At 30.7% G+C, this 20,811-nt stretch overlaps 1 protein-coding gene across 2 annotated transcripts; it reads left to right on the forward strand.

The window, feature by feature from the left end:
* Nucleotides 1–20,559, forward strand: LOC145332599 (dynein axonemal light chain 4-like). Of its 2 annotated transcripts, XM_080177606.1 has the most exons (10): nt 1–84; nt 886–917; nt 8,585–8,628; nt 10,051–10,119; nt 11,332–11,412; nt 13,112–13,189; nt 13,742–13,819; nt 16,313–16,365; nt 18,372–18,409; nt 20,033–20,559. In XM_080177606.1, the coding sequence occupies exons 1-10, from the start codon at nt 26–28 to the stop codon at nt 20,116–20,118; spliced, it is 618 nt and encodes a 205-aa protein (XP_080033732.1). In that variant the 5' UTR covers nt 1–25; the 3' UTR covers nt 20,119–20,559. The 2 variants fall into 2 exon arrangements, with proteins under 2 accessions (XP_080033732.1, XP_080033733.1); XM_080177607.1 differs by lacking the exons at nt 18,372–18,409; nt 20,033–20,559 and adding an exon at nt 16,816–16,867.
* Nucleotides 20,560–20,811: the final 252 nt, after the last annotated feature.

Genomic DNA, 20,811 nt, shown 5'->3' on the forward strand with positions numbered 1-20,811 from the left:
AGGAAAAAATAGATAAAAGGTAAAAATGAAAGAGATATCATCAGAAGAGTTGGCGGGGATGTATATTGGTCCCATCCTGGCAGCGTAAGTCTTTTATTAGCGGATAAGCCCCTAGAGGCCTCTGAGTGATGGGGTGATATGTTAATTTCCAAAGCTGCTTTTAAACAACATTGTACTTTTATCATGTGATTGTGCAATATCCATGCAACTGTCAGAATATATATTTATCGCATCGTATTATAGACAGTTTTCCGCAGATAGTAAAATGAAAAATCACAAGACAAAAAATAGTTTTTTTTCCCGGGAAAGGGGGAAAACAAAACTAGTATTAATTTTCTTTATATAAGAATTGGTCTGTATTACGATGCTTATATAATTTTTAGATATGGCTTAGAACCGGTTCAAATCCAGTGGAAATTAATTGGTTTCGAAGCCATACTGGAAAAATATTCCCAACTCTTTTTATACCAAATATTAAAAATGTATATACTTCATGTTATTTGTTAAATCAATTTATTTTATGGAGAAAATAATATTGTTTTGTATAATATTTTCTATATCAAACGTTTTAATTTAGTCAAACTGGTACAAAATGTTTACTTAGGAAGGAAGGAAAGGTACATAGACTGTAAATTATACAGATATCTAAAGTTTAGAAACATTCGTGGGAGATTTTACTAATTCTTGTTTGATTTAAAATAGCATTGTCTAAACTTTCTACAAAAGGGTGATTATTTTTCTTTATTTGGGTTGTACATCAATTGCCTATTGAAAAAATGGACCTTAACAAAAAAGTTACACCAATGTTTTTACTTTCGTATCTGTGGACAATTTTTGTAATGTTATTCCAAAAATGTATAATTTTCTCATTGTTTTTATATTTAGAGAGAAGCTGAATGTGAAAGAACTACTACAAGGTATTTAAAACAAGGATGACAACATCCATAAAAGCGAAGCTCTGAAACAGTAGGACAAACGAACATTAATACTTGTAGAGTGTCAGAACTGAAAAATCAGAACATAAATGTATAAATGTTGAATCAAAATTGTAAGAAAATTTGTTGAAAAAATGCTTAAATACAAGATAATGTTTAAGGACATATGTACATTGTACTTTGATGTCCTAGGAAATTGAATCAGTATTCCAAAAATCAGATCAATCGGATAATTTAATCACATACAAATTTGTTGTTAAAAAACTTAAAAATCAAAATGTTTAAACTGGACGTACGAACATTCTGGTAACGATTATAAAGTTGCTACGCTTTCTAAATAGTACTTAACTACTACAGGAATCACCATTTAAGTTTGAAATCGACAGGACAATTCTAACATGCCTAAATTAACGAAAAAAACTATCCGTTCCAGACGCACGGACGGACCGACATTAATAATAGAAAAGCTTCGCTTTTAAAAAGGAACTACTTTATAACCCATGTATGTCCGTCCATCCGTAACAACGTAAAAGTATTTTTGCTTACAAGATTTCGTGATTTTTCAGTGTTATGTAATCAAACTATATTTTTTCAATTTTTAAAACTTCCTGTTTTAAGTGTAGCGAAAAATGTGATTTTCTCAGCTGACAGACGGCTGAAATTTTTTTTTTACAAAATTCTATTTACCATGAATGTGCATTCAGTACACTTTATCCGCCGGTTTGTCAGTCATGCTTCAAAATATAAATATCTTTCTATTCTTTCTTTTTTAAAGCACATAATCAAATACTCTTAAAATCTCTTTATCTATATTCCAATCTATGAATTTTTGTACTTAGCTACTTGTTTTCATTCTTGTTTATTTACAGTTTTCTATCCTGTTTTTCAGTCAATCTACTGAAACTTCCAATGCTCATAGACACAATTGTTCTCTTCTTATTCTTAAAGGAAGCCTGCAAGAAATACCACGCTTTAACTGCTAAAAGACTGCCACAAGTAGACCAAATACCCCAAATTTGAAGCCTTCAGCTTCTATAACAAAAAAGTTCTGGGCATTTTAAAATGACATTTTATGTACAATGAAAATTTTGAAAGAATTGCAATGCTCATGTTGAAAACTTTGAAATTAAACTACGTGGCCTAGAAACAAAATTATAAGCTTATTTTTGTCATAAATTTAGGTTTCCAGTAACTAATTATATTTTTACAATAAAAATACCCATTTTTATTGTCAAAATCATTCAAAAAAATTAAGTTTTACTTGTGTTGTACCGAATGTACTGTAGCCAATTAGAAGGCTGAATCAGCTTAACAACCAATCACAGCTAAGATTGTATTAGTTTACCCCTTTGTTTCCGTTGTGATTTTCGTTTAAAAATGCAATTTAAATCGATTTTTTTTCATAGATTTTGACTATGAAATGTGGTGTTTTTATTGTAAAAATGTAATCAGTTACAGGCAATCTAAGTTTCTGACAAAGATAAGGTTATAATTTTGTGTCTACGCGACGTAATTTAATACTGTTTTTTCTTTTATGAGCATTGGAAATCTTTCAAAAATTTTATTGTACATAAAATGCTATTTGAAATGCCTAGAACTTTTTTGTTATTGAAGCTGAAGGCTTTAAATTTGGGGTATTGGGTCTACTTGTGGCAGTCTTTCAGCAGTTAATGCGTGTTATTTCTTGCAGGCGTCCTTTAAAACATATCAAGCAAACAAGGACAGCCATTTTCAATATTAGAAAAGTGGTAAGAGGGTACACATCAGGGATCTAAAGGGATAAGACAAATAAATGTACATCCCCCCAATGATGATACACAAAATTATCCCTTCTGTAGATAAAACTAGTGCTTATAACGTTTGAACACTCAACTTTCTAAACCAACCAATCAAAATTCACTGTTGCTTAGCCAACCTAATATAGAGAGATAAAGAGTAAGATATTTATATCAGTGTTAATATAACACTAACCACTGAACCGATAGAGATGTCCATTATAGAAAACCTTCACATAGGTCCATGAATGGTCTTTTCATACCCGCCTTTCATATAAAGAGCCCTGAGATTGTATGGGTGCATTTGCTTGTTGCCAATAAAAAAGTAGGTTCTTTACTAAATTGCAATAATAAAGTGTTTACAACCACAGAACCAAATAGAGCACAGCATTACCTACGGACAGACAGACACAATCAATCATGGAGTAGATTTGCTACTAAAATAAAACAACTGTCGATTTTTTGGGTATAGTCCCTTTCTTAACATCGGACCTTATGGGGCGATTCTTCGTATTTTTCACAGTAGCTTTTCTCCTATTTCTAGCCCCTGCAGGGGGCTTTAACCCTGCGGGGCCAACTACCTAACCCTGTGAGGCAATCACCTAACCCAATATAACCTAATTTAACCTAAAATAACCTATAAAAAGCCATTTTAAAAATACAACGAATCGCCCCTTATGGGGCGATGTTACGAAAGGGACTATATCCCATTTTTTCATAGCCGGCAATTTTGTATAATGACGTAAGGGTTTTACTCAGGAAAAGGAAAAAACATTCTGAAAAACACATCTGTATGAAAGGAACTGTAAAAGTATTATTATTTAATATTTTATATTTAAAAGCCGCCTGTATTTCAGTAAATCAACCGCCGTTGCATGTTGGCTACCATGTTGCCATCTTATTCATTTTTTTATCCATATAGTGGATAAAAGAAAACAATAGATATCTATCGCATCGTATTATAGACAGCTTTCAAAAGGAATATTTAGATTAAGATTAAATCTAGTTAGGAGCCGAAGGTTTTTCAAAATATTCCTTTTTACAATTTTGATTGATTTAAAATCCGCAATTTCGAATATGGTAATCTTCCCACAATTTTTCTTCCCTTCTACCAAAAGCATACTTTCTAGAATAAGATTTGTTTTTATTCAATTGTTCTATTCCTGAATGAAAATTTTTAAGATTCTTTTTCTTTTTGCCAGCTGGTTTACAAAGAATTTTGTACTCTTTAGTACAAAGTACATGCACAAAAAAGTTGTTGTTAAGGAATATTTTATTTCAACTTGGATGAAAGATTTTTATTTTTTTGGTTATTTCCTCATTGATTTCCTGTCAATTTTCAACAGTTTGCAAATCTATTTTTTTCATTTTCAACTTTTTTTTAGCAAAAATTTCTTTAGAGAAAAAACAAGGATGACAACATCCATAAAAGCGAAGCACTGAAACGGTAGGACAAACGGACATTAACACTTGAATAGTGTCAGAACTGAATAATCATAATATAAATTCATAAGGGTCAAAGCAAAATTGTAAGTAAATTTGTTAAAAAACTGCTTGATACAGGATAATGTTAATGGACATACTTACATTTTAAGGACTTAATTATAGAGTTGCTTCGCTTATTACATTATACTTTGTTGTCCCAGGAATCAATATACCAAAAATCAGATCAATCAGATGATTAGTTCACATAAAAATTTGTTGTTAAAAAAGTAAAAAAATCAACATGTTTAAAATGGACGTACGGACATTTTGGTAATGATTATAGAGTTGCTACGCTTTCTAAATCGTACCTAACTACTAAATGAATCACCATGCAAAATTTGAAATCGATAGGACAATTCTAACATGCCTAAATTAATGAAAAAAGCTATCCGTTACGGACGTACGGACAGACCGACCCTAATAATAGATAAGCTTCGCTTTTAAAAATAACCAAAAATTTATATTCGTTGATTGATATAGAAAAAACGTAGCACATTTGCTAGTAGAATATAAGGATATGGGCTCGCCAATAACCTCTTGAGGATCTCAATTTGAAGAAGAAACAAGGGGGCAAATATTTAGCCTCAAAGCTAGCAATAAAAAATAACAGAAAGCCATACTAGGATCTTTGTAAAGCTTTCCTAAAATGCATAGCTCTATCGGTTCAGTGGTTAATGTTATCTTGACGGATAAGCAAAAATTACTCTATTTATGTATACTAGGATTATGCCTTCTTTCTTAAGTGGGGAGGCTTATACACCCTCTGATGCTTGTACGTTCTGCATAATGTAAAATGTAAATTGTATTTACAAGTGGAAGTAAGAGTCCAAGCTTTTTTTTTTTTTTGGGGGGGGGGGGGTACTCACACCATAACATCTACTCCCATACCCTGCAAATTTACAACTAGAAAAAAAATATGCAGACTCAAAATTTAAAAACTCCATACTTCAAATTAAAGATGTCATTATACAAGCCAAAACAATTGGGATCCTGTCTGTTATCAGATTTGGGGTAAAGTCCCGTTCATGTCAACGCCCCTTAAGGAGATATTCTTCGTATTTTGACAGTAGTTTTTCTCCTATTTCTCGCCCTTGCGGGGAGTTCTAGAGCTGCGGGGCCAATTGCCTAACCCTGCGGGGCAATCCCCAAACCCAATATAACCTATTAAAAGCCATTCTAAAAATACGACAAATCGCCCCTTAAGGGGCGTTGCCACGTAAGGAACTATACCAGACATTTGTTACTAAAGAACACAATTGTCCATAATGTACAGCAAAGAGAGGTTTTTATTGATGTTGTCATTTTTGGTTTAAAAAAACAAGTTTAATTTGTTTTGAATAAATTTCCTACCTCACTTTTCATTTTATTTCAAACTTTTAACTTTATACAGGGAGGGAGGGGTTATTGGCCAATAAATATTACTGGTCGTCAATTATAGTGAGAAAGACTAAACTACATAACTTTTGTGTCACTTTTGAGGAAGACGATTTCCTTTTCTCCCATCTCTGTCTTAACCATAACACTTTAGTTAAGTGTGACTTCCGAATTTGCGGGATGTTCTAGAGATCTTAAAGTCTTTCAAGGCAAAACCCCCAATACCAGGACCATCAAGTTCAACAGCAGGTTTGAATATAGATTTATTGACAAACTATTTTAAAGTCCTGAAATTACAAAATCAATTAATACAGAATTCCAGTTTATATATCCACAAAATATTATTTGCTTTTTAAAATCTTTTTTTCTATGGTTAAAGAATCTTTGGGTACTTTGGCTTTAAAGGAAAATTATTTGGTTTAATAGACCATTGTTAAATGCATAAATATAAGCACATAAAAATTACTAAAATATAATATTTGAATCATAATAAAGTTTTTGTGTAGCTGGCTAGAGCCTTAAAACTTAATAAATCCGTCCTATATGCCATACAATTATATATGAAAACAAAGAAAAAACTACCTGAAGTTCTTTAGGTTTACACTCCTGGAATACTAGGGTTATACACGCACTCTGAGACCAATGTTAGGCCCGACTCAATTCTCCGAATGTCTTTATCCACACACATATAAATCAGAAGTAACGTGGCTTCACCAAAACATAAACAATCTTAAAATGCCGCAATTCTTTAGGGAAGTTAAGCAAAGACGACATTTTTTTTTTTGACTGGAATTATGGGATAAGGAAATTAATTTCGAACTTGATAAACACAAAGCTTCCTCAAAAAGAGGTTGAGACAATCTCTTTTGAAAAGATTTTCTTCCCCACTTCTCTTTTTCTTTTCCGAAATGTATATGACGTCACAGGAATCGTCTTTCTCAAAAGTTATGTAGTTCTTGAAAAAATGACTTTATTTAGTCTAGATTGGTTGGTACATACTGGGACATTCAAATATTTCCACAAACAATTTAAAAGTACAGAAGTGGTTATTTTGTTTATCCTTATTGGTGAGGGGGGGGGGGTGTTCATTAATCTTGTTCATTGTCCTATCCCTTGTGATCCCTGTCTCCGTGTGTTCCAACAATTCATTCAATCTGTATTTAGGTGTTTATACACACTTGCAAAGCTTATTGTTTTACACAAAAAGCTCAAATTAAGTAAAAACAGCTTTGGCGACTATGCCCCTAGAGGCCTCTAGAAGCCCCTAAGAGAGGGAAGAGGTGTAATCGACCCCTCACATCCAATTGTAGTTTTTTTAAAAAGCTGCAATTTTTTCTGAAGAAGAATTTTTTTAAAGGCGATTTAAAGTGGTACCCTTCCCCAAAATAGTTATAAACCTTCCAAGGACCCATGAGAAGTAATTCTGTAAAGGAGAACCATAACGGTTAAGTAGTTAAAGAGATCGGTACAGACAGACACACACACATAATTACTTTTGTATAAGAATTTAATACTATATGGTTCTCCTTTTCAGTAAAGCTTACTGGATAGTTTTAGGCTGTATCATTAATATAAAAAGTCTGAGGATGGTTTTAAGCTATTTTTCTTCTTTGAATATAGAGCCCGTAAATGCCAGGGGCACAGCAGCTAGTAAATAATATATTGTACTTAACAAAGGAAAACAAAACGCAGAGTTGTATAAACATCGAATATTTGAAAGTGCAAGGTTGAATACAAAAGATTTTAAGCAAAAATGCATTTCCACAAATTCTATGAAACATCCCCTTCTTTTTTTAACGTCATTTCTAAACTTTAATGGAAAAGTATTTTGTGCATTTGTTTTTATGCACTCCTATAGAATATTCAAAGCCTGAAATTTCTAATTGTTTACAGATTTGGAAGGGGGTTGGTTTTGTTAGGTCATGATCAATAATAGAAATAATAGTCAAAAGTAAAAGATGTTAACATAAAAAGTATCGAAACTTACAAATATATAAAATAGATGCATAAATGTTAAAAACAGTCGGAAAGAATTAAGGGGAATCATTATCAGCCCTTTCCGGATATTACGTTCAAATAAATATCATTTTACTTATTTCCAGTTAGAATTGATAGCAGTCACTCCCTTATCTTCTAGTAAAATAGCCTAAAACCAAACCAAGACTTAATAATAATAAAAAAATATTTAAATCATGACGTTTTGCTGGTTTTGAGTTTCTTCAATGCTCAAAGACTAATAAACATCCTGTTATTTTTATATAATGCCAGATAATTAGGGACATCATTTTTTAACTCAAAAACAAACAAAAATTTGTTAGGGTCAAGCATTTCACAAGAAATCTTTTAGATTTTTTTATGACCGCAAACTGTTTTTGATCCATTCATTTCTATTTGTTAACCGGAGAAGCCAAAATTAGTTTTCCAATAATGGATATAGGATATACGTGGATATATATTGACAGGGGAATATTTGTCGTAAATTTAGCTTCCTAATTTTGGACCTCATTTATTGGTCAGTTCGTTCATACTATAGGGCGGAAGAGGATGTGGTGAAGGGGATGGATGAGGGTTGTCGTCATTTTATCCAGCTACGGGCATCACTTTAACAGAGTACATTCAAATCTGGTGTAACATCCAAGGAATAATATATCGATTTTCCCAATAAATATCAGATACAACTCAAGTAAATAAAGAAATCAAAATATATTTTTTAACACAAAAAGTGTGTTCTATAAAACTCTGGGTATCTCACACTGTCTCTCTGTATGTCTGTAATGCGTTAAATGTAAAGCTTGTGTTTTACCGTAAATCCGAAAATTGGCTGATTTTTAAAATGTTTATTAGTGGAATCTTGAGATTTGCACATTGAAGACACTTCGATATGTCAGCTACAAAATCTTGATTAACATATAACAGTAGATTGTTCTATTTTAATTATAGTTTCAATTATAGCTAAATGCTGCAATACTTTTATAAATTAAGTTTTCTTGTATGAATTATGTAATGAATTTTTAGGTCCGTCGCCTCCAGTTGACTTCATACGATACTACAAAAGATTAGTAAGTTTAAAAAAATTAAGTAACTACTCTATAATTATGCTATGTCAGTGTGCCCGTCCGTCCGTATGTCCAAATGACATATTGATTGATAAAATGTTATATTAAAAGACCTTACAAGGTTTTGTGATTTTTCTATAAAAGTTTATTCTAATTTCTACCTACTTCCTATTAAAAAAAGTAATAGTTTACCTTCTAGCTTGAAATTTAAGGATTTATATAAAATTCAGTAAATTTTGTATCTGGACTTTAAAGGCTCCAAGCCTTGCAAATGTATGAAATTCATAATGCAACTCTATCCTACCTTAACCTGGCCTACCTCTAGAGGACAGGATATGGAAAAATTCCTAATATTGGGTATAACTTTGAATTTCATTTCACGTCTTTTAGACAACAAACACATTGATTGCACGACCTTTGTCTTGAAGTATTTACTGTGCCTTGTAATGATACGTGCCTTTTTTTGCCAAATAATTTCTCCTACTCTAACTATTAATTTCGTTCATCTGACATAGCATCAGAAGGAATCACATTTTTAATGTCTTTAATCATGATGTGGTGTTTGTTTAAGATTTCAACCCAGGATATCTCTTTTAAAGATCAGATGCGCTATAGTCTACTAGCGGCTTCGCCCCTAGCCTCTAGGGCTTCGCCCCATATAGTTATGGAAAGTCAACCCTACTTCATAGAAATATTCAAAAATATATTCTTTGTTTAATTACTCTGTGGTAAAATTAAACCCAGGTTGTGCGCTTTATGCACAAAAATTTTAATTTGTACAAATTAAACCCAGGTTGTTTGCCGTATACACAAATATTTCAATTCGTAAAAATTAAACCTAGGTTGTTCGCATTAACAAAAATTAAAATTAAAAAAAAAATATTTAAATTTTTTTTTTTGGGGGGGGGGGTTCATGGGGGCTTCGCCCCATGTTGCAGTGGGGTTCCCCCATCTCAATTACTGGTTTTTTTTACAAAAATTTAAAAAAATAAAAAATTTTGGAAGTGGGGATTTTTTTATTTTTGGGGGGGTTGGGGTGTCCCACCCCCCAAGCCAAGAAAATAGCTTAAAACCACTAAAGGACCAGTAGGTATATTCCCAGAAGGGTAGAGCCCAATTTGATCAGCAGTTACTGAGATTTTACAAAAAATGTAAAAAAAAATTTGGGGGGGGTGGTTTATTTTTTATTTTTTTGGGGGTGGGGGGTGTCCCACCCCCCAAGAAAATAGCCTAAAACCACCACAGGACCAGTAGGTATATTCCCTGAAGAGTAGAATCCGATCGGTTCATTGGTTACCGAGATCTTAAGGGACGGACAGACAGACGGACAGAGACGGACAGACATCAAGCTACTTTGTATTATAGATGGCTCCTTTCGAAGGTTGTGTATTTTTTAATTCTAATATTAAAAGTTTGACTCTAAAGGTAGAGGCAGAACTAGAGAAGAACAGAAACCAGCAAGTCACACAATCTACTGAAGTAGTTGTAAAACAAGTAAGCATATTTGTCTAATCATCTTTGGTGAAGCAGCTTACACTGCCTACAAAAAATGATCTCATACAATACAAATGACCAATCATAGGCCAGAATACTTTTTACCATTGCATTGGTCAATTACAATATATATTTGCCTATTATTCGTCATTTGTATTGTATGACGTAATTTTTTTTATAGGCTCTATAAGCTGCTTCGTCTTTTGTATGCCAGTGGCTGCGCCCTTAATATTGATGTGCAGGATTTGCCTGCCATGAGGGAGTGCGCTGTAAACAACTGAAATCCTGCAAAAATATCTATCATAGAGATAGAATGACGACATTCATCCTTACACAAAGACGACAAAATCCTGACATATTAATTATTTCATGATTAATTTTTATTTTCGAACAATTAATTAAGAATCACTGAAAAGTAAATGCAGCCACAGAATATATAAATAAAAAAATTAAAAATTGAAATTTTTTTATAGGTAGCACTGCATTTATTCAGAGTTATTAATGGCTTAGAAAAAAACACATGAAATTGTAATTACAACATCCATAAAAGCGAAGCACTGAAACGGTAGGACAAACGGACATTAACACTTGTATAGTGTTAGAACTTAATTATCATAATATAAATTTATAAGAGTCAAAGCAAAATTGTAAGTAAATTTGTTGTAAAACTGCTTGATACAGGATAATTTTTATGGACATACTTACATTTTTAGGGCTTGATTATATAGTTGCTTCGCTTATTACATCATACTTTGTTGTCCCAGGAATCAATATACCAAAAATCATATCAATCCGATGATTTGATCACATAAAAATTGTTAAAAAAGTAAAAAAATCAACATGTTTAAAATGGACGTACGGACATTTTGGTAATGATTATAGAGTTGCTACGCTTTCTAAATCGTACCTAACTACTTAAGGAATCACCATGCAAAATTTGAAATCGATAGGACAATTCTAACATGCCTAAATTAACGGAAAAAGCTATCCGTTACGGACGTACGGACAGGCCGACCCTAATTATAGAAAAGCTTCGCTTTTAAAAATCATATGGAGTGGATATAAAGACGGATGACTAGAGTAACTGCACTCCAAAAAAGTAACTTTTATAATTTGATTGCTTGATTATTAACTTTACTATTGGAGATTTATATGCACTAATAATTATATTATGTTTAATTTTGTTGTTTTTCAGAGTTTATGTTATTTTAGGATATAATAAATCCCAACAATGCAAATCGAATCTACGCCTGGCCAATCACAATCAAATCAAATATGCCAGAACACTGGAAGGTAAATTATAGAGTAGCACAGCTACTCTATAATTAGTATTGTCCGTATGTCAAATTATAAAAGCGCTTGAACTTGAAAAGATTTTTTTTATTGAAATAAGCATTGAAGTCCAAACCTCTCATTTTACCCCTTTAAAAAAAATTGAACGTACACTCATCCAAGCTAATATTAATTTCAAATTCTACCCCATGTATTCTCGTACTCAATTTAGTAGCTTAGCTCCTAAATGGAAGTCTGTTTTTATGTCCATTGGTCTGTTTGCTCGTCCATTCGACATTTTGTTATCTTTTATTTATTAAATTTACCTGCAGTATCCACAGAAATTATAATTATGAAACCTGACCTTATATCAGGATGATATACTTGATACTAGAGTTGGCTCGATATAATTATCTCCCTATTGGCTAGTTTTCTATATGCATATCTATTTCTCAATAAATCTATTTTCCTCACCCGGCATTACTATCTAAAAGAAAGTAAATATTTAATAATTTAAATGATTTCAAAAAGATTTTTTAAATTATATTTTTTCTTTACATTACCATCACCAAAGGGTTAATAATGATGATTACAATTTTAGTTTAATATTTGAACACACAAAATGTCGCCACAATCGAATTCTTTTAAAACAGAGTTTTCTTAAATTTATTATATTATAAGTTAAAATTTTCTTTTTTATTATTAGAAATTAAATACATCAATATAAGGTAAATAGCAACATGAAATTAAAAAAAGGAATTTATTTTTAATAAAGTAAAATAATGGGTCTTATCGTTCTGGGCAATGAGAGTTTATTATGGATTATTGGAGCACTATGAGTTTTAAACAAATATTCCTTGGAAAATTTGAGCTCGTTTATAGACATTTATTTCCTATATAGATCTAACATGGATCTTGAAGCAATTAAGCAGGCCGTTTTGTACATGTTAAAAATTGGAAGATTTCATTAAATAAAAGTTATCGCAAATATACTTAGTAAATAATATCAGCACACCTAGAGAAGTATATGTGGAGTATCCACAGAAATTATAATTATAAAACCTGACCTTATTTCAGGATGATATACTTGATATAATATCAGCACACCTAGAGAAGTATATGTGGAGAGCCACAGAAATTATAATTATGAAACCTGACCATATTTTAGGATGATATACTTGATATAATATCAGCACACCTATAGAAGTATATGTGGAGTATCCACAGAAATTATAATTATGAAACCTGACCATATTTCAGGATGAAATACTTGATATAATATCATCACACCTATAGAAGTATATGTAGAGTATCCACAGAAATTATAATTTTGAAACCTGACCATATTTCAGGATGATATACTTGATATAATATCAGCACACCTATAGAAGTATATGTGGAGTATCCACAGAAATTATAATTATGAAACCTGACCATATTTCAGGATGATATACTTGATATAATATCAGCACACCTAGAGAAGTATATGTGGAGTATCCACAGAAATTATAATTATGAAACCTGACCATATTTCAGGATGATATACTTGATATAATATCAGCACACCTAGAGAAGTATATGTGGAGTATCCACAGAAATTATAATTATGAAACCTGACCATATTTCAGGATGATATACTTGATATAATATCAGCACACCTAGAGAAGTATATGTGGAGTATCCACAGAAATTATAATTATGAAACCTGACCATATTTCAGGATGATATACTTGATATAATATCAGCACACCTAGAGAAGTATATGTGGAGAGCCACAGAAATTGCTCAGTTTATAAAAGTAAGAATTATTCTAAACCTGTATTAACTCCAGCCTTTTCCACAGACTTTACCAATTTATATATTATTTTGTCCATTTGGTTTTCATGAGGGAAATGTGATTTTGCAAAAAATGTTTTTATTTGATGAGATTCCTAACTGAACGTGCGGTAAGAGGGTATCAACACCAAATATGGAAAGGCATAAATCCTTTTTTTTCACCCACCTTTTACATTTGATGACTGAAAGCTCAGTAATATTTTAAAAAGTGCTGCTTGGTGCATTATATTTTTTTCACCTTGCGATATGACAATTTTTTGCGCTGTAAGAATAAAAATAAATTTGATATACAAAAATGTATCTGTAATCTTTTCCTGTATTATCATATTCCGTATTAAGCTTTGAAATAATCATTAGTTGTTAGAATTTGTTAATATTAAGTAAAACTTAAAACCATTTTAAAATTATCACTCAATTTTAATTACATTCACCCTATATTTTTATATACTATTGGGTAAACTGATTGTTAGTTTGTTATTTCTGCCCTTCTGATAGACATAATTTCTTTTTAAAGATTGAGCTAGATGGTCGGTACGGCTGCTCTTGGCATGTCGTGGCGGGGGAAGAATTTGGAACAGATATCACATTTGAGGTATCATATCAAACGCTTTGCTTATGTCAATATATGCGACAATACATTTTGTTGTATCACAGCAACTGGTTTAATCGATATATTATTACTTGGATATTGCATCAGATTTTTATGTACTCTGATAGTGATAATCGCAGCTGGATAAAATAATGATACACCCCCTCTTTACCCCCTACCCTTTAATTGGATGAACGAAATGAACTTTAAATTAACTAGGATATATGCCAAAATAAATTACATATCAATTACAAGATATAAATCTATTTACTAACCTTTAAGCACATAAGAAATAATTTTTAGCAAATTAATCTAATTTTTATTTAGTTATGATTTTGTAATTTCTATTGCTGCACTACTCTGGACCTGACATCAATAATAAATTCAGGGATAAGGGATGGGAAACCTGACCGAAAATTAGGTCTCAGCCTCCTTTTAAAAGTGATGGGGCAACTTTTCTTTTTTGCCTATAAAATCAACTCATTTCCCCCAGTTCCTCATTGGCTGTAGGCCAATATCCAATAGCCTGAAACTTGCTTTTAGCATTAACCAATTAATTAATAACAAACGCGTCCCCCAGTTCATTATTGGCTAAATTAATTCAACCAAACATAAATTTCTGCTATTAGAAAGACAACAATGGAAACTTTCTGCTATTAGAATGACAACAATATATATGACGTTCAATCACATCAACTTATTATTAAATTTACACATTAATAAATGTCCATATAGCAAAACATAAATTGAGAGATCGTTTTTTGAAGACTGAGTAGGATTCAACATTTTATACTTTAGAACAATGTGAAAAACTCATGTCTTTAGACAATTTAAAAGTTACATTTCATGTGGAATTGATAACCCATCTAAATGATCACAAATACAAAACTAGTTCAATATGTAAATAAAAGTGTACTGTGTTTTGTTAAAAAAAAAATTTCATTAATTTTGGTAAAAATTAATGCACACTTAATTGAACTTTTCTGTTAATATTTAACGTAAAATATTTTTTTTTTTAAATTCTTAATTTATATGTTTGCTATGGAACAATTAGTTGATAGAATGTTACCCATGTACTTATTCAATTCTACTTAATTTATTTATTAAAGCTGGGGAGCTAAAGCGGTGTTTATTTCTATATACAAATTTTGGGGTGAAGTAGATACCCCCTTAAAATGTTTGAAAATAAATCAGATTTAACCATCTCAAAAAAAACTTTTTTTAAAACTGTTTTTAACCTATTTTTAAAACATATATAAAAAATATACTATGACACCAGTAGAATGAGACTGCAGAGCCTAAATTTGAATTAAGTCCCCAATAAACTTCTTTGGGGGGATTTAAATATTAATTTTTACAGTTGCCGTGATCATTTTGATCCGAGCAAAAGGTCTTTTTTTTATTTGGGTAAAATTCGTAGCTTTTAGAGTGTTTTGCTTCATAAATATTGTATTCTGGTATAGAGTAAAATTAGGCCTTATGATTTTACTATAAAAATTCACTAAAAAGTTAATTCTTTATAATATATCAACGAATTAACATTAACATGTTTGTGTTCTCTCACTTATTTTAAAAACATAAAAAATGGCTGTAAAGGGTTAAATGACAACAAATGTTTATGCAATACAACAAATTTATTTTTGTCACATATACAAATGTGTTATAAAATAAGATTATTCAAACTTATCTTTTAAAATAATTTTAAAAAGTATGTATCTTTTATGTTTACGGTTTTCATTCTTTTCATTTTAATTAAATAAAAAATATTTAACTACATTGGAAATAAGTCACTTTGTGAAAACACTCTTTTTTGAATTGTAAAGAATTATATAATACAAGACTTTTTATTGGTTAGATTTCAGAATTATTTGTTTATTGTAAATGTTAGATTTTTCAATGAAATTAATTGTTTTGGAAAAAAAATTATTTCCAATGAACAGAGTAATGTTTTTTTAATGTATCAATATAAAGTGAATTATATAAAAATGTTCTGTAAGCCACAATATTACCCGAAGTAAAAAAAAGCTTTTGCTTCGGTCAAAATGATTACAGCAACACTAAAAATTAATTTTTAAATCCCCCAAAAAAAGTTTACTGGGGACTTAATTCAAATTTGGGCTCTGCAGTCTGATTCTATAGGTGTCCTAGTATATTTTTGACCCCCCATTCAAAAATAGGTTAAAAACAGTTTAAATGGGGGGGGGGGGGGGGTTGGCGAAGTAATAACGGGATTCTACTTAAAGCCACTAACATATTGGTTCTTTGAAAAGTTTTTATTATATTTTATGATAGGTGAAATCAACTACCTGAATTCTATTCTATACTTTTTTTCTTTGCATTCATATAATAGCTATTTCATCATTGTTCATAGTTTTCAAATCTAACTACTGCGTCATCCCGAAACTAGTTTTTTAGGCCTAGTTGGAAAATAGGCCTGGAATAATATTTTCTTACGTTTCCCATCCCTTATCCCTGAATAAATTGTATTTCCTCTAGGTTGGAGCAATGCTGTATGTATTCTATGGATCTCTAGCTATTCTTATTTGGAGGTAATTTTTTAATAAAATACTTATTTTTTTAAAAATTGTATTGAATACCCTTTTAATATATAGGAAAAAAGGGTCCTTGGAAATAACTTACATTTTATGTAAAATGAGTTTTCATAAAAATTGTCATCTTTGCAATGTAATTTTACCATGTATACGTATAGTTTTCCTCTTAGCTTAACAATAACAGAATTACAATATGGTTGACAATCAACAGGACACATTTTTTTTACATAAATAATATCTTAAATTTAAATTCCACAAACATCTTTAAAAAAGATTGTATACTAAAATACCTATATAAACAAAGGGTTAAAATGATATCGATTCAACAGAAGAATCATAAAAGTTGTTTTGATTGCCTTTTTTTAACATTTTATCAAGATTTGTATTTTTCAGTTTAGCAAAAATTAAACATAATTTTCACCTATTTAATATAAAAGTTGTTTCAAGGTGTTAGAAGAGTAGAAAGGTACCAAATAATTGTTGAAAAAAACTTGCTTGAAATTTATAACCATTTTGAATAGAATTCTTTGATAATTATTTTTGTGTTAGATTTTTTTCTGACTTAAATTTTTTATATTGAAATATGCATAATTGTAAATAATTTGAAAAAAGTTTTTTGCATGAAACAAGGACGAATTTCTCAAACTTTTTTTTGAGAAACAAATGTACATTTCCAGTCTTTTTCTATCCTTGCCATAAAGAATAAAACTAAAATATTTCTATCAAAGCAAATTACCATATTTATTGATAATACAATTTAATAATTCTTTTGCTATTTTTATTGCTGCGCTTCTTATGGCCCTAATTGTCCTTATGTCTATCTAAGTTTTTGTTTGAAATTGATCCTTTCAAAATGACAATCAAACCATGGTTATATAGTAAATTCTATATATTTGATAATATTGCCGACAAAAATTTGTATTTGATTGCTGAATTTGCCGCCAGAATGAACCAATTATGTGTCTCAATGTCAAAACACCAGTTTATTATTGGATATATTTTCATAAGGAAAAAATGGTTGAGAATACAGAGGCCCTGAGGTGGGTTTTTGAACCAACCATGCCGCGTTTTTTCGACATTTTTAAGACCTGTCGTCTTCGTTCAATCAATCATTATTATGAAAATGCCTCGTAGGATTTAAACAGAGTATACAACTTAGGAATTCAAAATTTTAAAATTAGTATTTTTGCCATTTGTATAATAAAGCTCTAAAAAGATGCATTATTTAATATACAGCGAAAATGGACATAAGATTATTTCTCGTATTCATTCGAATCTGGTGGATAGGAACCGGTTCTTATCCATACGAAAAAACTATGTCTAGCATCGTATTATAAATGGCCTTCTACGAATATAAAAATGTACAATCATAAGATTATTTCTCGTATTCATTCGAATCCGGTGGATAGGAACCGGTTCTCATCCATACGAAAAAACTATGTCTAGCATCATATTATAAACGGCTTTCTACGAATATAAAAATGTACAATCATAAGATTATTTCTCTTATTCATTCGAATCCGGTGGATAGGAACCGGTTCTCATCCATACAAAAAAACTATGTCTAGCATCGTATTATAAACGGCTTTCTACGAATATAAAAATGTACAATCATAAGATTATTTTACCAACAAAAGAGAAATAATTAAATAAATAATTGTTTAAATCCTACAGGGCATTTTCATAATAATAATTGATTTAAAGAAGACGACATGTCTAAAAAATGTTGAAAAAACGCGGCATTCTTGGTTTAAAACCCACCTCTGGCTTCATATAACATAATCTCACTCGGAGAAACATAATTGGTTCATTTTAGCGGCAAATTCAGGAATTCAAAGTTTACCTTTAATATTAACATTTTTCCTATTTTGAAGTATTAATATTTTTCATATAGCTGACCTTGTTGTTGACTTTAGCACTTACTGCTGCTCTTGCACTAACTAAGACTTGTTGCAAGGGGCATGTACTGTGTAAATAACACTGTGTTATATTTCTTGTTATAGATGTGGTACCCAGTTTCAAAGAGAGGCTATTTATAAAGGTAATATATTTCAATTGGGTAATTTTCCTATAACTGAAATTGAACCACTAATGGTAAAAGGTCCTTACAAGACATGATCTTTCATGAGGAGAAATAAAAAGAATAGTGTTGGGGTTGCTGTGGCCCATTGTCAGTTAAAGAGATTATTTTTTTTTATCTCTTTTTTATGGAAGTGTTTTTTATTAACATGAATATTACCCTGTCCTGTTTTAGAAAAATTTTGTTAAAATTTTTGCCCCCAGCCATAATATGCTTGATTTATGCAAAATAATGACCCATGCAAAATATTTTTTCTGTAATGCAAAAATTGCGATGGTACAAGCACTGCAAAATTTTTAAAATTTGCAAAAAGACCTGTTTTTAAAGCTCTTGTACCATCTCAATTTAAAAGATTTAAAATTTCAATTCTAGTGCGTCAAAATAAACCTGAAATTTACCAAAAAAAATGGGGGCAGTCTCAATTCTAACATATGAAGGACAAAGGTGTAGCAAGTAATCTTTCAAAGTAAAAATTGCCAGATTTCATACACAAATAATAGGGTTAGGCCGGATTGGATGGATTCAGATATCCGGCTGATCTATAATTCTGGATATCAAGTATTTAGGTTTATATTGACACACTAGAATTGAAATTTCATAAAAATATTTAAAATTGAGTTGAAACAAAAACTTTAAAAACGTTCTTTTTGCAGATTTTAAAAAGTTTGTACCATCTCAATTTTAAAGATTTTTACGAAATTTCAATTCTAGTGTGTCAATATAACCCTAAATACTTGATATCCAGAATTATGAATCAGCTGGATATCTGTATCTATCGATTCCAGCCCAACCCTATTATTTATGTATGAAATCTAGCAATTTTTACTTTGGAAAATTACTTGCTACACCTTCTTCCATTATATGTCAGAATTGAGACTGCCCCCATTTCTTTTGGTAAATTTCAGGTTTATTTAGACACACTAGAATTGTAATTTTGTAAAAATCTTTAAAATTGAGATGGTACAAGAGCTTTAAAAACAGGTCTTTTTTGCAAATTTTAAAAACTTTGCAGTGCTTGTACCATCGCAATTTTTGCATTACAGAAAAAATATTTTGCATGGGTCAATATTTTGCATAAATCAACTATATTATGGCTGGGGGCAAAAATTTTAACAAAATTTTTCAAATCCGGAACAGGCTAATGAATATACTAGAAAATCAGTAAAATTCATAAGCATGAGTATACTAGAAAATTTATATAAAGTCTGTTAGTTTTTTATATGCTCAATCATAACATTACATGTATTTGGCCATAACTCTGTAAAAAAATGCTTACAAAATAGATTTTCTCGACATAATACACTAAAATCGTTTATTTACAAGCCCAATGTATCAATTATGAGTTATCTTTTTATTTCAAGGAAACTTAACAAAATACTAAAATAAAAGCAAATTTGGGTGTCAACTTATTAATATATTTTATAATTTGCATATTTTTTTGTATTTTCTTTAAAATAGAAAGATATTTCAAAACTGATTGATTGGTCTGGCAAAGAAACAGTTCGAGTATGTTAGGTTAAAAAAGGTCTGTTTTGAAAGCATTTTTGAACATATTATAAATTAACAGTCTTTAACTTATTTCAGAACTTAATGGTGATAGTGAGATAGCCAGAAAGAAAGAAGAATTAAAACGAAGAAAATCTGTTTTTCAACAACCTGTTCAAGAATAGTTTTATTTTTGCATGTTATTGCACATTTACATGCATTGGTTAATACTAATGTAAAAGTAACAGGATGTCTGTCTGTTTGTCTGTGAGTAACGAAGAGTCTCTTCCTTTACAGTAAAGTGTTTTTTAAAGATTTAAAACTTTTTTTTTTGGAGGGGGGGATAGTACCACAACCAACCATAAAGAATTAACCACCATAAATTAGATTTAAAAGTGGTAGGTTGACTTCCTCTCCTTCAAGGGCCTCTAGAGGCTTTTAAGGGCGTAGCTGCTAGTCTCTGACAGAGCATTTAAAACTTTTGTTCCCCAAGGATGACATTTTATATGAATTAACCCTTTTAGAATACTTTTGCTTCTGATAGATACGAAGCGTTCCAAAATTTCACAAAATCCTTTTTTAAAAAACAGGAATCTAGCAGCAGATTGTTTAATATTTTTTCTCTTATTCATTCGAATCCGGTGGATAGGAACCGGTTCTCATCCATACGAAAAAACTATGTCTAGCATTGTATTATATCCAGTTTTCTACGAATATAGAAATGTAAAATCACAAGATTAAAACTAGTTTTAATCTTATAATTGTACATTCTATATCCGCGGAAAGCCGTATATAATACGATACGAGAAATAACTATTCTCGTATTCATTCGAATCCGGTGGACAGGAACCGAATACGAAAAAATTATGTCTAGCATC

This window comes from Acartia tonsa, chromosome 11 (genome assembly GCF_053477335.1).
Source record: "Acartia tonsa isolate MP-2025a chromosome 11, ASM5347733v1, whole genome shotgun sequence".
Classification (NCBI taxonomy): domain Eukaryota; kingdom Metazoa; phylum Arthropoda; class Copepoda; order Calanoida; family Acartiidae; genus Acartia; species Acartia tonsa.